This window comes from Schistocerca serialis, chromosome 10, assembly GCF_023864345.2.
Source record: "Schistocerca serialis cubense isolate TAMUIC-IGC-003099 chromosome 10, iqSchSeri2.2, whole genome shotgun sequence".
Lineage (NCBI taxonomy): Eukaryota > Metazoa > Arthropoda > Insecta > Orthoptera > Acrididae > Schistocerca > Schistocerca serialis.
Window position 1 is genome coordinate 166,809,392 of NC_064647.1, and position 22,526 is coordinate 166,831,917.

Genomic DNA, 22,526 nt, shown 5'->3' on the forward strand with positions numbered 1-22,526 from the left:
TGGAGGAGATGTTTTGTTACAGGCAATCACAAGAAAAAGACAGCTCCATGTTATAAGCCAGTCAGTAGGCCGTCTCACACAAATGTTGTGACCACCATCTCTGGCTGCTAAGGCCTCCACAGTCAGAGACAGTCATCATGTGTGTATGACTGTGCCTTCTACTCCAGATGAATAGCTTTTGACCAAAAGCTTAAATGTACAGAAGACTTTTCATTGTGACTGTCTGTGACTCAACATCTCCACATGGAGAGTAGCAATCAATCCTTTCATAATATTGCGACTACTGGCAAAACTGAAAGTTGCAAACCTGCCCATCTTCTTTGACCTATGGCATCATCAAGATGGCAGACACTGCTCTTTCGTTGGTGATCATGACACCACTCACTGCAACCATGAACAAACATGTACAATATGCAAAACATTTAATTCCAGCAATAAAATGACACTAAAGTGACAACAAAGGGAAGTAGGCATTTTTCGGCAGGGACAAACTAAATATACAACTATACAAATAAAGACAATTTCAAAACAAATATTAATTTGATGATCAAGCACAGAAAATTTTTAACATTCAACACCCCCAAAACGTGCAAAAATGAAAACCACTGGTACTGTACATTTCACATGACCTATATAGCTCGTACGAAATCACCAATACCATGAACCCACACACAATTCTAATCCTGATACTGCAAACTTTGCTTGATTTAAGCAACAGCTTCAAGCAAGCCCACAGTACCAAAAACAAACAGGATCAAATTACAAATCCATTAACCAAACTTTCACTTAACCTGTCTATTCCAATGTCTGCAGTACAACACATCAAAACTCATTCACATAACTAATATCAAAAACATAACCTAAACAACTATGGTGAACCAATATCCACAATATCTACCAACCACAATCCAAAACAACAACAAAACAGGAAAAAATTATTATATAAAACAAACAAACACACGTGCGCACACACACACAAAAACACACACACACACACACACACACACACACACACACACACACACACACAAAATAAAACAAAACAACCAAACTCAAGCACAAATCCATTATCCACACTACACAAAATCAATGCAACTCACTTTGAAACACAAATATCCAACAGAAGAGAATGCCACCAGATATTACAACACACCATCTACAAACAAGACAGGACTCAAAAACACCATGCCACCATGACATAATAAAACACAACACACTTACATCACAGATCAAAGCAAGCAGACTGGTGGAATCACAACTTTCACTTGCACAAACTAGATGGGTACAATGGATAACTAATGAAGAAGTGCTGAGTTAATATGAGGAGAAAAGAGCGTGTGTCACAACTTGATTAAAAGAAAGGCTTGGTTGATAAGACACATCCTGAGGCACCATGGAATAATGGATTTGGTAATGGAGGGAAATGGATCCTCCACACTAAAGCAATATTCTAAATTTGAACACACAAGTGTTTTCTTAAGTAATTTTCTTTGGGGGGCAGATTGCATTTTCCCTCTATCCAACAAAAGTACAGTTGTGCTGTACCTGTCTCTTTCACTGTTTGCTGCAGTTGGTGATTGCACAATGGATTATGTGAAGTGCACACAACAAACAGTGAGCAGAATTCAGGTCAGTCTGTCATGACATCTAGTTTTCTTCTCACTCTCCATATTGAAAGTAATTGCAATCACTCACTTCCCATCAATCATCATGCAGTTACCAACTGCAGTACACAACAGAGGAGCTGCATACACCCTTTAGTCCAGTGTTCTACCAATGACCCAAAGTCTGCCATGTGCTTTATGACTGCCCCTGTCATTGTTCCACTTTATATCCCATAAACTGTTAAACCCAAATATTTGTATTTGTTGACTAGTCCCAACTGCGAATCACTGATACTTTACACACAGGATATGATCTTTCTACATCTTGTTAATTGCAAAATTTTACATTTCTGAATAAGTAAAATAAGTTGCCAGGCTTTCCATCACTTTGTATTCTTATCAAGATCTTGCTGAACATTTGTGCAGCTTTTCCACATGATGCTTATTTATAAATATCTGCATCATGTGCATAAAACCTGAGGTAGCCTGCCAAGTCTTTAATGAAGAGCATGAACAATCCTTTTCCTTGTTGAACTCCTACAAGAAGGACTAATTTTCTCCACCTTCTCTGCCAGTCACTGGAATGACTGAAGTATGACCTCTGAGCCCTGATAACAAGTACTGTTTGTTGCAACATGAGCCAGATCTGCAACTGGCTGCACTCTGTTGTTCCAGTAGGTGCTGGAACAGGCTTTTCTACATGCTGAATGAGGCCTCTGGGCACACACATGAATGTACTATGTGATTTTTTTCCATCCTTTACTGCTACTCCCCTATGTAGTAACACTGTTCATGGTACATTTGAACTGCTAATGATTAAAAAAATTTTGTCTCATTGCACATGCTTCCCCCTGACACACAGGCTTCCCAATGGATGAAGTTTGTCACAGAGGCTCAGTTTCAGTGGGAAACAGCACTTCAAAATTGTTTTAAGTGGCATAGTAACCTGAAATTTTAGTGGTACCTGTACAGGCTATACGAGTAGCTCAAAGACTTCTTATGTAATAGAATCTAGTATGTTGTCCTCTGGCGAGAGTTCGTCAGAGATGAGAGTGTCGTCAGGACTGCCCCAGGGAGGTGCGATAGGACCAATCCGGTTCCCTAATCCCATAAATCTTATTTTACATGATGACACTAGGTTGCATGCAACGGCGCTGCCTGACCACTGCGCATGCGTAGATCACATTTGCGCAACTAGATTGTGAAACTAAGCAGTTTCGGCTTGCTCCAACTTTGGTGACACTAGTCGCACGTGATTTGAGGTTAGGTGTGTCAGTACAGTGTAAAAAGACAGAAATATGAAGTGGGAAATGGAAGAAATTCTTCGCTTTTTGGATATCTACGCTATGCATAAGTGATTGTGGGATTTTAATCATGCTGACTACAAAAACCAAGCAGCGACGTGTTGCTGCACTACGAGATCTGAACATTGAATGACTGATGATGTCTGAGCTGCAGGGCAAAATACATTCACTTCAGAGTACATATACCAATTAACTAAGAAAAATGCAGGTAAGCAAAACATCTGGCTGTGGAAAAGGCCACATATGTTGTTGTTGTTGTGGTCTTCAGTCCTGAGACTGGTTTGATGCAGCTCTCCATGCTACTCTATCCTGTGCAAGCTTTTTCATCTCCCAGTACCTACTGCAACCTACATCCTTCTGAATCTGCTTAGTGTATTCATCTCTTGGTCTCCCTCTACGATTTTTACCCTCCACGCTGCCCTCCAATACTAAATTGGTGATCCCTTGATGCCTCAGAACATGTCCTACCAACCGATCCCTTCTTCTGGTCAAGTTGTGCCACAAACTTCTCTTCTCCCCAATCCTATTCAATACTTCCTCATTAGTTATGTGATCTACCCATCTAATCTTTAGCATTCTTCTGTAGCACCACATTTCGAAAGCTTCTATTCTCTTCTTGTCCAAACTATTTATCGTCCATGTTTCACTTCCATACATGGCTACACTCCATACGAATACTTTCAGAAATGACTTCCTGACACTTAAATCAATACTGGATGTTAACAAATTTCTCTTCTTCAGAAACGCTTTCCTTGCCATTGCCAGCCTACATTTTATATCCTCTCTACTTCGACCATCATCAGTTATTTTGCTCCCAAAATAGCAAAACTCCTTTACTACTTTAAGTGCCTCATTTCCTAATCTAATTCCCTCAGCATCACCCGACTTAATTAGACTACATTCGATTATCCTTGTTTTGCTTTTGTTGATGTTCATCTTATATCCTCCTTTCAAGACACTGTCCATTCCATTCAACTGCTCTTCCAAGTCCTTTGCTGTCTCTGACAGAATTACAATGTCATCAGCGAACCTCAAAGTTTTTATTTCTTCTCCATGAATTTTAATACCTACTCCGAATTTTTCTTTTGTTTCCTTTACTGCTTGCTCAATATACAGATTGAACAACATCGGGGAGAGGCTACAACCCTGTCTTACTCCCTTCCCAACCACTGCTTCCCTTTCATGCCCCTCGACTCTTATAACTGCCATCTGGTTTCTGTACAAATTGTAAATAGCCTTTCGCTCCCTGTATTTTACCCCTGCCACCTTTAGAATTTGAAAGAGAGTATTCCAGTCAACATTGTCAAAAGCTTTCTCTAAGTCTACAAATGCTAGAAACGTAGGTTTGCCTTTCCTTAATCTTTCTTCTAAGATAAGTCGTAAGGTCAGTATTGCCTCACGTGTTCCAGTGTTTCTACGGAATCCAAACTGATCTTCCCCGAGGTTGGCTTCTACTACTTTTTCCATTCGTCTGTAAAGAATTCGTGTTAGTATTTTGCAGCTGTGACTTATTAAGCTGATAGTTCGGTAATTTTCACATCTGTCAACACCTGCTTTCTTTGGGATTGGAATTATTATATTCTTCTTGAAGTCTGAGGGTATTTCGCCTGTTTCATACATCTTGCTCACCAGATGGTAGAGTTTTGTCAGGACTGGCTCTCCCACGGCCGTCAGTAGTTCCAATGGAATATTGTCTACTCCGGGGGCCTTGTTTCGACTCAGGTCTTTCAGTGCTCTGTCAAACTCTTCACGCAGTATCATATCTCCCATTTCATCTTCATCTACATCCTCTTCCATTTCCATAATATTGTCCTCAAGTACATCGCCCTTGTATAGACCCTCTATATACTCCTTCCACCTTTCTGCTTTCCCTTCTTTGCTTAGAACTGGGTTTCCATCTGAGCTCTTGATATTCATACAAGTCGTTCTCTTATCTCCAAAGGTCTCTTTAATTTTCCTGTAGGCGGTATCTATCTTACCCCTAGTGAGATAGGCCTCTACATCCTTACATTTGTCCTCTAGCCATCCCTGCTTAGCCATTTTGCACTTCCTGTCGATCTCATTTTTGAGACGTTTGTATTCCTTTTTGCCTGTTTCACTTACTGCATTTTTATATTTTCTCCTTTCATCAATTAAATTCAATATTTCTTCTGTTACCCAAGGATTTCTACTAGCCCTCGTCTTTTTACCTACTTGATCCTCTGCTGCCTTCACTACTTCATCCCTCAAAGCTACCCATTCTTCTTCTACTGTATTTAATTCCCCCATTCCTGTCAATTGCTCCCTTATGCTCTCCCTGAATCTCTGTACAACCTCTGGTTCTTTTAGTTTATCCAGGTCCCATCTCCTTAAATTCCCACCTTTTTGCAGGCCACATATACAAGACGAAAATCCCATGGTTTGAGATGGCTGATTCATTTTTAAGGAAAATTGTGTACAGGAGAAAGGGATACACAAATCTGGCAAGTTGAATTATTCACTCAATATTAATTTATTTAAAAAGTTATCAATGCTTAACATTCACAGTTTGTAGTACTGCTACATATTTTCATACTCTTGAATTTTGCCATGGTACAGCACCATCTGTAACAAAGTAGTCTGCAAACCATGCTCTTCTTAATGCAGCCTGTTTTGAATAATTATTGCTGCCGGTTTGTAGCTTTGTGTTTATCAGCCCCCCAGCATTTATACTCCTCCATGTCCCTGGCTGATAAATTCCACTTTTCACATTCTCCTGATCTATCTACTGGGGCTGTACATATTGTTGGGGAGCTGTTTTACTCTGCCAGTTGTGGATAACACAAGTAGCCCTGACAATTTTGTCCACTGTTTGTAGGTGGAGTGGTATCGGTTTTTCAAAAAGGCGAAATTTCAACACAAGAATCCCGAACACTTTTTCTACAACAAGTTGAGCTCTTGAAAGTCTGTAATTGAATATTTTTTCTTTTACACTGAGTGGGCCATGTTTCGAGAAAGGCTTCATCAAATATGGGAGTTCCGCATTCTATTGCCGATTTTAATGTGCAGCTTGCAAAAATGCCACCATCAGATGCCCTCCCTGCTTCGCCTATATCAACATAAGTAAAAAAAGATTTTAAACATGGCTGCAGCAGCAACTGTTAAAATTCTTCACAATAAAGGATGACAGCCAAAAACAGTTGCAGGATAGAATTTTTTTATTAAAATTCTTGACCAAGGTTTCGGTACATATAAATATACCTTCATCAGAAGTAAAACTTCCGGAACAGAAAGACACATTCATTAGAAAAGCAATATCAACGAAAGTGAGAAACAGAAGCTTCAGTAACGGTGAAATTGCTAAAGTAATACAGGCACAAAATCTTTAGTACTTACTAAAATTACATCATGCACTGGAGAATAATAAAACAATTATGCCAAAGGCATCATCAGTAATTAAAATATCATCTCCATTTGTACAACATGTGTAATGGGCACAGGATCAAAGCGAACAGTTTAACACTGTTACTTCGCCTATGAACTATTGAGACACGAGTGTGACGGCACTAAGGCAGATTGTTTCGCCGAGAGATGTTCCAAGCGCAAGCTTTATCCGTTTGACACTAGGACACAGGTAAATTTGGTTCTATATTTCTATTTTACATAAATGTTTTTAATTGGCCTGATACGTTTTATTTATTAAGACAGAGTTTGAATTAACACAACCTTTAATAATTTTTGATGCGCTTATGTATGTATTTATGGATTGTAATATGCGCGAGTCTGGCACATGCAAGTGCCCTCTCTCGGCGAAACAATCTGCCTTAGTGCCTTCACACTCGTGTCTCAATAGTTCATAGGCGAAGTGACGGTGTTAAACTGTTCGCTTTGATCCTGTGCCCATTACACATGTTGTACAAATGGAGATGATATTTTAATTACTGACGACGCCTTTGGCATGATTGTTTTATTATTCTCCAGTGCATGATGTAATTTTAGTAAGTACTAAAGATTTTGTGCCTGTATTACTTTAGCAATTTCACCGTTACTGAAGCTTCTGTTTCTCACTTTCGTTGATATGGCTTTTCTAATGAATGTGTCTTTCTGTTCAGGAAGTTTTACTTCTGATGAAGGTATATTTATATGTACCGAAACCTTGGTCAAGAATTTTAATAAAAAAATTCTATCCTGCAACTGTTTTTGGCTGTCATCCTTTATTGTGGATAAGTAAAACAGTAGTTACTGTCTACAACAGCAAAAAGAACAATGCTGAAGGATCCCTTATAATTGTGGATTTGAGAAACAGTTTTTGGTGGACATTTAATCATTACATGTTTCCCGTCTACTGCACCAAAGCATGGGAAATTCCATGTAACCTCAAAGTTTTTCCATTATGTCCCTCCATTCATTTTCAGTCTGGGGTACCTTTAAAAAAGTAAAGTATTGCAGTTCATTAGAATGATACTAAATTATGATCAGGTGTATCACAAGTCTGGTTATAACAATCTCATTCTCTCCCATCCAAGATGATAATACATAAAATGAAGAAAATAAAAATCTGTATGCATTGGAGGACACACTAATAAATGAACCACAGTCTCCACCCACATCAAGCATGGACAAAGTCAATGACCATGTGAGTGTTCAATCTTGCAACAGTAGTTTGCAGTCAGCATCAAAAGACAGCACAAAGAAAAGACATGTAGAAGATCCTTTCCAGCATCTCGAAAATGCTGTCGATGCACTAAGGTCAATTACAAATCAGCCTGATGAGGAAGATGAAATTGTCAGTTTTTGCAAGAGCATTATGAAGCAAAAGAAGAAACTGCCAGAAGAATATAACATAGAACTGATGAAGGGAATCCAGTCCCTAATTACCTATTAGCGAAAGCTTTTCTTGGCCGAATGGCAAAAGAAAGAACAGGTACATTCAGAACAGTTAGTTGCTGCTGAGGAAATACTAGGTGGGGAAGAAGGGCTGTCACAGTTAGAAACCATCCACTTATACTATGATGCCACAATGAATTAAGTTAGATTGTAATGGTGTGGTCTTCCTGCAAATGTATTTTTTTGATCTTTAATAATAATATTAAAAAAATAATTAAACAGTGTTATGCTTCAACTTCAAGTTGAAGTCCCATTAGATTGCATCACAAACAGTTGGAACAAATTTGGCAACTGTGGACTTAGGAACACGATACAGGTATTGTAGTGAATAATATGAATCTCCACTTGCCAGGAAATGCAATGTAATTTGTAACTTTAGCTCTAGTGACAATGCTTCACGCATTACAGTATCTTTTTTCCTTATTGCATTGCTCACTTGTTTTAAAAGATAAGTGAACTGGTCTGGTATCATTCGGAGGTGGTTAAAATAACTTCTTGGGTCGTCTTTTAGCAATGTCTCAGAGCAACCAAGCTGACGTCTTTTCTTAATCCACTCGCGAACCCAAACACATTTCTTAATTTCTTTTATCTTTCTTCTTATGCAGCGATTTCATGCAAAGTAGCATCAACTCCACCACAACTCGTGCAGCTGCCAAAACTTTCATTTTAGACAAGAATATACGGCACTCACAAACGACAAAACTGAAGTGTACACAGATGGCAGTGTATCTACAGACATATACAAAACCATTTGCATGCAACTCATTTCACATAATGAGTGGTGCAAGTCAGTGTCATCATGTAAACTAGGCTTAAATGATCTACCAGACATGGTGAGCAGTAATTTGCAGTCGTTAGTTGATGATACTGGTGCATGAAAAGGTGGTGTTGTGAAGCGACTGTATGAGGATGGGAGATGACTTAAACAAAATTTCTATCTGGTTTCATGAATGGCAGTTTGCTCTAAATACAGAAAAAAAATGTAAATTTATGCAGATGAATACAGCACTAGTTGTGTGTTGCTCAACACAGTCACGTCAATGAAATATGTAAATGTAATGTTGCAAAGGGATGTGAAATGGAACGAGCATGTAAAGACAGTAGAAGGGAATGCAAATGATTTATATCAGTTTATTGGCAGAATTTCAGGAAAGTGTAGCTTATCTATACAGGAGACCTCATACAGAACACTAGTGCGACCCATTCTTGAGTACGGCTAGAGTGTTTTGGAACCCCACCAAGTCGGATTACAGGAAGACACTGAAACAAATCAGAGGCATGCTGCTAAGTTTGTTAACGGTAGGTTCAATAAACACACAAGTACTACAGAGATGCTACATGGTCTCAAATGGGAATCTCTCTCAAGAAGATAATGCTCTTTCCACAAAGCAGTGTTGAGAAAATTCCGAGAACCAGCATTTCAAGTTGAATGCAGAATCATTCTGCTGCTGTCAATGTACATTTCACATAAAGACCGACAAGATAAGAGGAATTAGGACTTGTGCAGAGGCATGTAGACAGTATTTCCTTCACTCTGTTTTTGGATGGAACAGGAAAGGAAATGACTAGTAGTGGTACAAGATACCATCTGTGATGCACGAGTAGACGTTGGTTGCTGTCTCCCATGTGTAGGGTCCAAACCTGCCAGTGACTCCCCACATAGTCTAGCCAAGATGTAGTGATTGGTAATGTATCTCCTGGAAATGAGACAGCACTTAAGGGAGATGATAGTACTTCAGGTACTTATGGTATCTTCTTGGTAGTTTGTCCAGCAAACCCACTCACAGCAGTTTCCAATCACTTAGCAATCAGGACAACTTCAGCTGTTTATGGACAGCAACTAACTTGACCTGTCGCTGAGAGCAACATTCACAAAAAGACTGATTTGTTTACTCCAGTATTTACTCATTACCATACGTACTATTTTGTTGAATGAAGATAACAGTGACAGCCTGAGTTGTACCCTACCCTCAGGTCTTGATGAGGTTGAGAAGTAATATGATCGTAAGTTGATGCAGCCAATAAATGTGGTATTCCTGATTGCATAATAAAGTAATGTATTACAAACATTTCACTGCCTCTTGCAGATATAGTCAATTCATCTTCCCTGACTAGAACATTTCAAAACTGTTTAAAAAATTGCTACAGTGGTCCCTATTCATAAGAAAGGGGGCTAGTCAAGTACAGAAAACTTGAGACCAGCTGCCTTATTATCAGGCTTTAGTGGAACCATAGAAAAACTAATGTGTAACAGTTTAATGAAATTTTTTGAGAAAAACAAAATTCTCACTGATACTCAGCACAGATACAGGAAAAATAATTCAACAACTACTGCCACCTATTATCTTATACACAATACCCTCCAAATAATGGACAAAAACTGTGACACTGGCATTTTTTTAGACTTACGTAAAGTTTTTGACATACTGGATCACAACATACTGTTAGACAGACTCAAAATATATGGCATCAGAGGAGCTGCACTAAAGTGATTCACACTATACTTGAGGAACAGGAAACAGAAAATACAAATAAAAAATGAACTAAAGAAAAGGATACATTTCTCAGATGCAGAAATTAAAAAATCAATACAAACAGGGAGTCCCTTACAGATATATTCTTGGGCGAATCCTCTTTCTCCTGCATATAAACATGCTGTAAATGAAACAACAGCATAGCTAAATAAATGATTTGAGGGGAATATACAACTGACAAACACCAAAAAAACAGCATTCCTAAATTTCTGTTTAAAACATGACGCATGCAACACACGTGTGACAACAAATTCTAACAAAATTTTATCTTCCCTGGAAACAAAGTTTTTAAGCATATGGCTTCAAAATAGCTTCAACTGCAATGCACATATAAACAAAATAAATGCAACACTAATCAAAATATATTACAGTCTACAATTATTCTCAGTGAAAATAAGTTTTAGTACTGTCCGAACTGCCTTCTTTGCTCAATTCCATGGCTTCCTGCTGTACAGGATTATATTCTGGGATAGTACACTGCCTACTTCACTCATTTTCCGAACCCAGAAAAGAACAGTAAGAGCAATGCAACGTGCCTGACAAACAGATTCTGCGTAGCAATTTTTGAAAAGTCATCAATCCTTTCACTTCCCTGCAAGTGCATACTACAAATCTGTAAGTAAGAAAGAATTTAGAAGACACAGATGAAAATTTTAATATCCATGAGCATGATACAAGGTAAAAGAAAAAGCTTCATGTTCAGTCACTACCGACATCAGCGTACAAAACTTCCACACTAAACACTAGTATACAAATTTACAATAAGCTTCCACATAAGTTAAAAATCATATCATCATTCACATCCTTTTGTCAAACTGTAAGGGCATTCTTATTAGATCACTGCTTCTATTGAGCAGCATAATTTTTGAAACATTTGTCATAAAAGAGACTTAAAACGAGATAGTGCATCTGCTGCACATAGTGCAAGATCTTTTGTGGATGAAGCTGAAATTTATGTATCTTCTGAAATAACACAGTATTTTTACTGTGTTGTGTTACTTTTTGTCTTGAGTTTGTTCTGTACCCCACAATCTGGAAAGATTTTTTGGATGGATCAATGAAGCAGTAAACAAACGAAAACAACTAATCTACTCCACTAAAGGAAGTTTACATATTCCTTTAGCTGATTTTTCTTTATAAAAGCTCGCTATCAGCATCCCTGTTTACTTTGGCAATAAGTGTGTTTTGGAGATTCTGCCTTAAGTAATACAATTTCTTGTTTTCTCTCTCTAATATCTTAATCAGTGAATAAGTGCATGTTCCCAACATAGTTCATAGAGTTTTGACATCATGAAACTCCAAGTATCAACAAACATTACAGATAACAAAACATATTCAAATCACAACTATACAGCAGGTGACAGCAATATGAGCAACTGAATGTGCTGCCGAATAAAATAAATGAAATGGTGGTGGTGGTGTAACAACCTAAACATGTATCAATGAAGATAAAATAAACAAGAAATTATGCTTTAATAGGCATATGATCGATCTTTCTAACACATTCAAAGTTTACAGAACTATGATAAAACAAGGTATGTTATTTTAGTTAGCTTTTAAAGCTCCACTTCTGTAATGTAGGCTACTCATACCACTGTACAGACTGGTGTAGTGCTGATATGTTGTTAAATGATTTCCCCTCCCCCCCCCCCCCCCCCCACCCCCTAGCAAATTACGTTACATTTTAGATGCATTACATTTTATGTAGCATCATATACAACACTAGGAAAAGTGAAAGCGAGGAAAATTACTGCCTGATTAAGTGCATGCTATGCATACACAAAGGTTCACTTAAAACAAGATGTGATATGCTGGGGTAATTCTCCAACTGCCCTTTGCAATTCTAGAATGCAGAAAAGAGCCACAAGGATAATTAATTGAAACAAACTAAGAGACTTCTGCAAAAACCACTTTCAGAACTTTAGATTCTAACACTGTGTTGCTTAATACATCCTGAAGACTGAAGACTTGAATTACATTCAAATCTACAATTATTTCAAAAGGGAGCATACGGCACTGGCCTTCACCTCTTCTATAAGCTCTCCACAAGTGCGGTATAAAAGCATACCTATTACAGTAAATGCGCTGCTTATGGTTAATTGCAACACGTGAACTAATCAGTAAGACAAATATTATATAAAGCTGTTGGAGTGTACTAAAATCCATAACATATTGAGTGTAAATTTTAGCACACTTTGTCCGAACTCTGTAGCACACTACGTAACATGAGATCGCATGGGCTAACGAAATAAATGAGATATTCAACATCTGTCGTCACGATAAAACTAACCATTTGCAGAGTGACTGTTCGGAGGATCAATTCAGGATATTTCTTTCGACATGCCACTTATTTTTCACAAATGTTACGGCAAAACTAGTTACAGTTACGCCCCCGCCTCATAGTAAGTCCGCCTCACTACAAACCATAAAGTTATTATACTGCTGTACTTGCACATGTCAACTAATTTAATTAAGCGTCTCCCCCCACTATGAACGTCATAAGACGCACCTATTGGCTACTCGATGTCGGTCCTGATGCAGCGCGCCTTTTGAATCAGTGGCGATGAAGTTCGTAGACACGCCCATGAGTGGCTACTTTCCGCTAACTGCGTCAACACCATACAGAATACAGAGAGTAGTAAATAGTATGCGTAGACACGCCCATGAGTGGCTATCGTCCGGTAACTGCGTCAAACACTATACAGAATACAGAAACTAGTAAATAAAGGAGCGCTGTGGTCCCGTGGTTAGCGTGAGCAGCTGCGGAACGAGAGGTCCTTCGTTCAAGTCTTCCCTCGAGTGAAAAACTTAATTTTGCCGGCACGGTAGACAGCGTGTTCGGTCAGAGGGTTAGCTGCCCTCTGTAACAAAACAACTGAGTTAATCGATCAACAACGAACTGAAACGGCTGTCTTACGACGTCCGCCCCGAACAGATGCAGCGAACAAAAACGAACAAAATGAGATTGGAAAAAAAAGATGGTAGAACACTTGCCCTCTAAAGGCAAAGGTCCTGAGTTCGAGTCTCGATCCGTGACACTTTTAATCTGCCAGAAAGTTTCAAAAGTTATTATATTACGGAGGAGATAAATACACTAAAAGCATTGTATCGCAGCTGTACTTATAGCAAGAATATAGTTGCAAATGGAAGATAACTAAGTTTCGTTCACCTCATTGAGCAATGCTCACAAAAAAGTTCATCGTTTTAAAACTAAACGATACGGTCAAGAAAGAAGTACATCATCATGGCTACAAAAAGAAGCCGGAAGAATTTGGCTCACGCGCGGAAGTAAAATCATTGCTCAAGAGCTTGGTAAGAAAATACTCCGATTCCAAGTCACTCGGGGATCAATTTTAACAATTTTTTTAACATCCGTCTATCTTTCCGAGGTCTGCCATGCCATTGTATTTTGATAATAGACATTCATAGCAGCTTCTAATCGCTTGTCAGTATTCAGGGTGACCAGCTGCTTATGAATTGCAACTCTATCATTCTCTGCCTGAAAACAGTAAACACAGTGATTCTGCAATACGACAGGTGCAATACTTTACAGAACAGAAAAATAAGAAAAAATGTGCCTGGTGCAATAACATACAGAATAGTAAATAAATAATTTTACGCTAAGCTTGCTAATTCTCTTTGAGTTAATGATTCCGATACTATACAGGCATTATTTACCAACAGCCTTTTGGAACTAAGGCGATTTACTGGCAAAAACGAGATGTCTGTTGCGATAACAGAAAACTTGGTACAAGTCAAAGGAAAGTTTAAACTCCTGTTACAGGAGAGAACTAGTGTGACACGACACGTTACGTAATTACAGTAACTGTAAATCACAAACACCAAATTATTATGAAATATGTCAGGCAAAACACTAGTAATGTACAAAAATCATTGCAAGCGTCCGCAACTTCCGAAAAATAGTTTCTTTTTCACATAAAAATATAATTAAAGTCCAGACATGTAAGAACGCTTGTCCCTTCAACAACCACGAAGTGTGAGCAGTAGTAAGCTAAAACAACAAATCATTCACGTCAATGTTACTCATTCACCGCAAGAAGACTGAAAATACTAAACATAGAGATCGCACTGACATAAGCTCATTCCTTGCAGTGAGTGAACACAGTCAAAATGGCTTAACAAGGAAATATGAATACGGTGTGCTCATTATTTATTGATGCGAACCACTTAATACCCTATAGTTCTTGTTTAAACCCAGCCTTTTCTGACTGTTTGTTATTTCGCCACCTCCACTCATTTTGAACGTCGTGACAAGTTGAGCTGTCTATTGTTTCAGTGGCAGCAATACCAACACACTATGTTATCGATGTGATGCGCATCATGAGAAATTTCCACAGGAACACTTACAAAACAATGCAAATACTTACAAAACAATGTATTCTTATGCACCATACGTTGCTTCATTTAGCTTCTGTCTATCGTTTGAACTGCCGAAATTAACAGCACGTGCACGATGGATACGTAAGATTCCCGACATTTGTTTCGCTACTGTCATATCTATCATCTATGTATGCTGTCTAAATCGTAAACAACTAAACAAACAAGTACAGCCTTAGTTCTGAACCCAAATGAAATAAAGAAAAGTACTGTTGGTGTGCGCTGTGAGACGGATTGCGATACAGTTTTTGCGTAAAATTTGGAAGCTGTCTGTATAAAGATATAACTTAACTAATCAAAACATTCACGATGGAAGTGGTTAGTTCTACCTTAACGATAGATATACGTTTTCACATGCCGGCAGTACTTCCCCTGACATTTACTTTATGTGGGAAGTGTTGTATGCTAAATCAGTTGAATGTAAAATTTAACGTAGTTTGGTACCAGATAAAAATTAGTGAAAAGTGTCTCAGTAACCGAGCTGTGTGGGTTTACCGAAGTGGCTCGCAAAAATGGATTTTTAAAAACAAAAATCTGCATTAACCGGGTTGTGTAAACGTCAGATATGATAGGAAGGTACTGCCATGAGCAAAACTCAATTTGTTTATTTTCTCTTCACTAATACATGTTTCGGTGTTTAAACTGTCATCAGAGATGTTTCCATTTATTTTACTTAGCAGAACATACTGCTGCTCATGCCGGTGACTGTCTCTGCAGTATTGCTGAGATTTTAATATGGTTTGTTGTCAACATTTTCTTTTTGTTGGTTGGTTGGGGTTTCTACAACTGCAAAACGCTATGGACTAGCATAGGCAACACGCTCCGTTTTAGCTGAACGCAAAACAAGAAATTGCTTTGCACCAGGGATAATCATTGAAACACATTTGTCACTAAACCAAACACGGGTTCTAATAGTGTGGTTTTATAAAGAGAAACCACCTCAAGATGCATATGTAAGCTTGGCTTTGTGGCATAGGTTAATTGTGTTCGTATAACATCACATTTATTCGCTTATTGAGGAAACCACAGCTAACTAGTTCATTTGTTCCACAATCATATTGTCATAACTGGAGGAGACTTAAATCACTCAACATCAGATTGGGATGATTACAGTTGCGTATGTGATGGATGTGAGGTGATTCCTGCGAAATAATACCAAGAGGTCACTCTTATAACTACCTACCTACAAAGTTAGAAGAACACTCATGATGGAAATATGTTAGGTGGAACTAATGATAAAAAACGAATTTGCTGCTTTGCTGATGTCCACCTTAGAACTGGTTCCACTGAGCATGGAAAAATTAACATGTTCAATAAACTAAATAAAGACACAGTAGTATCAGGGTCAGGGAGTCACTTGAAACATTTAACTCTGGATAGTATCATTTAGATTAACCGTGACACTGAAAGAACAGTTGAGCAAATGTAGGTTTTAGGTGTATATGGACCTAATAGAACAGTTCATTATGAGAAAGGCCATCTGTGGTATACAGTCACTGTAAAGAATCTTATGACGAAAGAGTGACTATTGCATATGTGTGTGAAACAAAGCATAAGGCTATGAATAGAGGGGATCTCAGTGAAATACAATTGGCTCTCAGGAAGGTAATGCATTAAGTCATTAATGACTACCATTGTAGAAATATCTCAAACAATGCCCCATAAAACCTAAATAAATTCTGGTTATCTATATAGGAAAGCCTACGAGTACAACCCCTTCTCGATTCTGATACCATGGCAAAGATTAGTGAAATTAGTGTCAGCAGAATTCAGAAGCAGCTGAAACTGGAAAAAAAGGAACAAAACTCCAGGGTCCCCTATCAGATTCTACACAGAATTTGATTGAGCACCTCCCACTCCCACACCTTTTAATCCATTTTATCATTGTGGAATGTTGATTTCTTGTTATATAGACCTAAACACTTATTGAGGCAGTACACTGTCTCCATCTTATGCATTCTTATTTTAGTGGCTTCTTTCCCCAAAATGTTTCATTCAGTTACTTCTCGTAGATACTTGAACTTGCGAGTTCCTTCAGTTGTTCCGTATTTAGCTCTCATCATCTTGAGGGCTGCTTTAATGTTTGTCATTTGTTTTATTTTCTCAAAGGATATTTGTAATCCTGCTCTTTCAGCTGCTCTATCTGTGTTCTGGCTGTTTCCATTGAATCTTCAAAAATAGTTATGTTGTCTGTTAACACTAGACAGTCAATTTGTGGGTTGTCCCACTTGTAACCTAATCTAAGTCCCTCCTTGATTCGGCTTTCTCCTTGTTGCATTCTTCATTCCCTTACAACTTTTTCTAAAACATGGAGAAAAGCAGGAAGAGACCATTTCCTTGTCCAACTCCAGTTTTCATCTCAAAAGTTCCAGAAATTTCACCTCTGTTTTCATTTCAGCTTTGAACAGGTATTTGTTAATGTTTGCTTAATTAGAGCTGTGGCTTTACTATCCAGTCCCAGTTCACTGAGAATTTCAGTGATTTTCTATTGACTGATTTATAGGTTTTCCTGAACTGATTATAAAATTTTTAGATCTTTTTCAGATTCATTATAATTGACTTTAAATTGAAGATCTGCTATCAACACGGTCTATTCTGGCTAAAACCACAATGATACTCACCAATTTCAGTGTAGAACTTTTGTTCTGCCTTTTCTAATAGCGCTTTTAATGAGATTCTTATGGGTGATCGGTAGGAGAGAAATGCCTCCATAGTTGTTCACATCTGTTTCATCACCTCTGCTAAGTGCAGTGGATGGACCAAGGCTGTCTTCCACTCTCCAGGAATCTCTTCTGTTAACCAAATATTTTATATGATTTTTGGTTATCTTACCCAAAACTGTATTACTATTTGTGTAATTCCAAAGTTCTGCTGTTATGGTATCCTCCCCACATGTTTTATTGTTTCTGAGGGATCTGATGATGTCTTTGGTTTACTATTTCATTGACTGATGAGAGTCCCTATATTGACTGTTTTCTTGAGAATAGCTAAACTTTGAGTCATGACACTCAGAATTTGGTGAATTTTCAAGATACCGTATTAAAATCTTGCAGTTTTCTTGATTATTATTTGCTATTTTCCCACTTTGTTCTTTGAAGCTAAAGTTTCTTTTAAAAGTCTTGTAATTTCTAGTACTGTTCGTTTTGAAGTCATGGTGTGTTCATTTTAATTGGTTTTTATTATAATTTCTGTTAGTATTGATGACCACTTTGTCCATTTATTATCTTGTATCAAGGGAACTTCTGTTTTCTGCATTCTTGGCTTCATTCAATTTTTGCCACGTGTTTTGTTCTTGTGACTGCTTCATCTCATTCCAAATGCCTTTTTCATCCATATTCCCTTTTGATTTTGGTCAAGAGAATTATTTCTTTTACTGTTTGAATGAGAGACTGTTTCAATTGGTTGCAATTTACTAGGTTACCAGTTTTACACTAAGACTTCTTCTTTGTTTGAGTTTTTCAGTGTCATATCTCAGGGTTTGGCTTGTCCCTTGGTATTTCTTCATTAGAATTTAATTTTGGTTTTTGATAGATAGCAGTCAGAAACCATATCTGCATATCTTAAGACCTTACCATTCTGTATTTCTTGGAAGGATTCTCTGGATATTGCAACATGATCTGTTTGACATTCACCAAAGTCGGGTATTGGATAGCTCCATGATTTCTATTTTGTGGAGATATGTATAAAGGCAGTGGATTTCAGTACTAGGCTGGTTACTCTGCAGAGTTCTAGTAGTCTTTTGCCATTCTTGTTTGTCCTTTTGTGAGCTGCGTAATTGCTGACAAAATTTTTTCTCTCATCCTAGTTGTGCATTAAAATCCCCCACTAAAGTTAGGCTATAGTGTATTTCTTTGGAATTTTTTTGAAGTTCTTCCCAAGATTTATCTGTTTCTTTTCTGTTTGCTTTACTGGCCTGACTGACTGGTGCGTGGGTGTTAACTGCTGTATATACCTAATCATTGCATGTGAAGGACAGCATGGACATACTGCTTTGCGCAACTGGGATCTATTATGGGATCTAAAATGTTGCATCTGGCAATGACGCCTGTTCTTGAATGTGGCACGTTCTTGATAACCATTTTTCCTACTTTTCCTTTGATAATTCTGAAGTACTCTGATTCAAAGGTATTCTCATATATAAATCTTGTTTCTTGTACTTCAGCAAGAAGTATTGTGTGTTTAAGAAGAATGTCTGTTGTCTGTTTAATTTTCCTACTTTTCAGAACTAAAATCATCCGAACAGTTGCAAAGAAATTCTTCTGCTTGTACTCTATTTGATTCTGCCAGTTTCCAAAAAGCTCCAACTCTTCCAACATGTTGCTGCAAGTTCTCCAGACTCCATTGACTTGCATGCACTGCCCATGGTAATAGTGTAATGGATACCATCTTTGACTTTCCATCATGCCTTTCAGGGTTTTGTTATGAAGTTAGCAGTGTTGCAGCTAACCCTAAATAATTTCAAGGCTTGTAATCCTGGAAATCTCTACCATTGGCCTTTGTTCTCACATCCACCTTTAGGGATAATTTCTCATACTAAGAGCAAGAGGGTATCATATGTCTCTACATGCTTATCCACCCTGAAAGGCACTTGGTAGAGGATGACTCCTTATATTGGAAGTCAATCGGTGTCCACCCAAGTTGATCACCAGTGATGGAGTTGTGGGTTGATTTTGCCCAACTGTGAGGCTTTTCTCATTTCTCTTCAGTACTTATGGAGAGCTCCCTGAACATTCATTCATTTCCAAAATTTCACATTGATTGCTGTAGCTGCTTACCAATGTACAGCTTGAATAGCGTGGGTTCTATCCTCTCTCACTTCCTTCTCATTTGCTGCCTTCTTTTAAAATCCTTCAACTTAGGACAGCTTTCTCCACAAACTGTAGATAAACTTTCTAACTCTTTAATAAACCCAGAAACTTCATAATTTCATACAGCATGTTCTACTCACTATTGTTACAGTCTTTGAAATCTTCAAATACTATAAATGTGGATTTGTTTTTCTTCAGCATATCTTCAAAGATAAGTCATAGGGTCAGTATTTCTTGTAGTGTCTGTACAGCTCTCCAGAACTCAAACAGATCATATCTCTGATCAGTTATTGCTAGTCGCTTAACCCTTCTGTGTACAAGTTTTATTAGTACTTAACAATCACAACTTATTAAACTGATGTTTCAATAGTACAGCTGTCAATACCTGTCTGAGAATATTTCATTGTGTCATACATCCTTTATACTTCTTCATACTGGTTGCAACAGAGTTTTCATTGTGGGTTCTCCATAGGATCTTAATAATTCTGATGGAATATTGTCTGCCTGTAGCATCTTAATACTTTTTTTAAAAATATGAAGTTTTATGACAGAGAATAAATAGTTTCTGGTGTGCACTTGAAATACTGGAGATGCAGTACAGTTAATCTGAATCTGTTATAATTTTACTTATTGATCCTAACTGTGACAGGGGTAAAAAATTATTTTACACTTGTCCTTCAGATATGGTCATGAAAAAAATGTGGACTGTTGCTATGATCATACAAGACACCATTATTTTGTATAAGATTAACAAGAATGAATGTTGATGAATTGAGGTGAATGTTACTCAAATTTCTGACTTCTCATTTACTATTCTTTGACATTACTGTTAATGGCAATTTGTCTGGTAGATGAGCTGCTCCACGTTCCTTGTTTTGACTCAGGTCTTCCATTGCTCTGTCAATTTCTTCTCACAGTATCATATCTCCCAGCTCATCTTCTTCTGCTTCCTCTTCCATTCCTATAATATCGCCTTCAAGTTGTTTGCCATGTAAATGCTATCTATTTGTACCACCTTGGGCCTTCCCTGGGTTTCCATCAGAGTTCTTGATGTTTGTGCAGTTGCTTCTCAGTTTCCAAAAGTTTATTTCATTTTCTGTACACAGTATCTGACTCCCTCCACACTTTTACAGCTCTGCGTTTCTAATCTAGCACTCCATGGTTTTCCATTTTGAAGTTCCTGTGAATTTCATTGTTTAGGTGCCTGTACTCCATTTTGCCTGATTATTTGGTAGCATTTTTAAGACTTTTCTTTTGAGCAATCAACTTTAATATCTCTTGTATGTTTAAAGAATCTCTTCTGATCATGATGATGAGCCTATTTGATTCTCTACTACCCTCACTATTTCATATCTCAAAGCTACTCATTCCTTTTGCATTGTATTCCTTTCCGTCAACTTTCTTTACTCGTCACCTAATTCCCTCTTTTTACAGTCTAACAATCTCGAATTCTTTCAACTTGCTCAACTCCTATCACATTGATTTCATACCCTTCTTCAATTTTTCCTTGTTCTACAATATTACTTTTATTGTGTTAACTGGTTTGTGGCTTACAAGGCCATCTTCAGACATTTAAAGAAAACTGTATAGACTACACAGCCCGTCCCAAAAGTTCCAAGATTGATTTCACTCATGGCTTATAAGCAATATCAGCAGAGTAACTACTGTGGCAGCTTGAAGTAACAACTGTAAGCAGCAGTTGTGCATTAGACCAATCAGGTGTGAGCAGGCAGTATTAAGTAGTGGACATGCTGCTATAGTGTGTCAACATTGTGTCGCAAATCACCATTGAGCAATGTCTCTAAATCAAGCATTCAATACACTCTCCAGAATGTTTTGAAGAAGAGAAGAGGTTGTGCAAAGCTGACATGCACACCTCGAATCCCGAACAAAAGTGATGGCATATTGACACCAGCCATTAAATGATTGAAAAGCAAAATGTTGACAGTTATTTCCTGGAGAAAGTCATCTCAGGTGATGAGACTTGGTGTTGTCAGTACAGACCTACCACAAAATGGTGGAGTGAACCGTGAAGGTTCAGTGTGTTGACAATATAACTGACATTCGAGTCAGTGTGATGTGCAAGTTGGACAGTGTCCAATAGGAGGATGAAGTAGAGGAGATAGAAAATGCAGAGTGGCAACAGAAAGGAAAGCATTTCTGCAAAAGAGCGATTTGTTACCATCTAATAGACACGGTCCGGCCACATTAATGTGAACATCAGCTTTGTTCAGTGTCAGCATTCAGTAGCGGCTCACAGGCGATGGGTGGCCACCCAAGTGTTACTGGGATGTTGAAAACAGCAGCCATTGTTGTAATGCAGAAATGGAGCAATTTACCTGAGGTCTGAAAGAGCGTGATCATTGATTTTTGAGTCATGGGTTGAAGCATCTGTGACACAGCTAAGTTTGTAAACAGTTTGTGTGCCACTGTGGTTAAAGTATACTGTGCATGGCTTAACGGTGCTATACAAAACTGGCACAGAGACAGCTGTGGTTCATCTCGGGACATAGATGATGGAAGTGAACAACATCTGTGGAGATGTGAATGGCTGAATAGGCATGCAACTGTTGAGCGACACTGACCACCGAGATGAACCAATGGGGCTACCAGCAGTGTCTCCTCAACACCTGTTCAGTGAATGTTGCTGCGTATGGACCTCCGTAGCAGGCACCTGGTTCATACACTGTGCTGACTGCTGTTCATCGGCAATGAAGGCTGGAATTTGCACACCAGTACCGTAACAGGATGCCCACTGAGTGGTGACAGATGAATTCTGGAAGGCACAGTGGATCAATACACGTGAGCATTATCCGTGAGGACCATGTCCATGCCTACATGCAGTTTGTTTTTCCTTCGCACTGTGGCATCTACCCGCAGGACGATGCAATGTGTCACGCATCTGGCAGTTATGTGTGTGGTTCGAGGAGCATCAGGATGAGTTTACCATACGCCCCTGGCCACCAATAGCATAGGGCACTGCATCAAATCAATCTTTGAAAAGAAAAGAACAACAACAACAGCAACAACATA

General features: G+C 38.3%; 1 protein-coding gene across 7 annotated transcripts in view; it reads right to left on the bottom strand.

Annotated features, from left to right (window-relative positions):
- Positions 1-12,777, bottom strand: part of LOC126424864 (zinc finger protein 239-like) — a 262,872-nt gene extending 250,095 nt beyond the window's left edge. For all 7 annotated transcript variants that reach the window (XM_050087680.1, XM_050087679.1, XM_050087686.1 and 4 more), the window contains exon 1: positions 12,578-12,777. In XM_050087680.1, the coding sequence (XP_049943637.1) occupies positions 12,578-12,580 (3 nt within the window). In that variant the 5' untranslated portion in view covers positions 12,581-12,777. The remainder of the gene's footprint in view (positions 1-12,577) is intronic.
- Between the last annotated feature and the right edge of the window lie 9,749 nt (positions 12,778-22,526).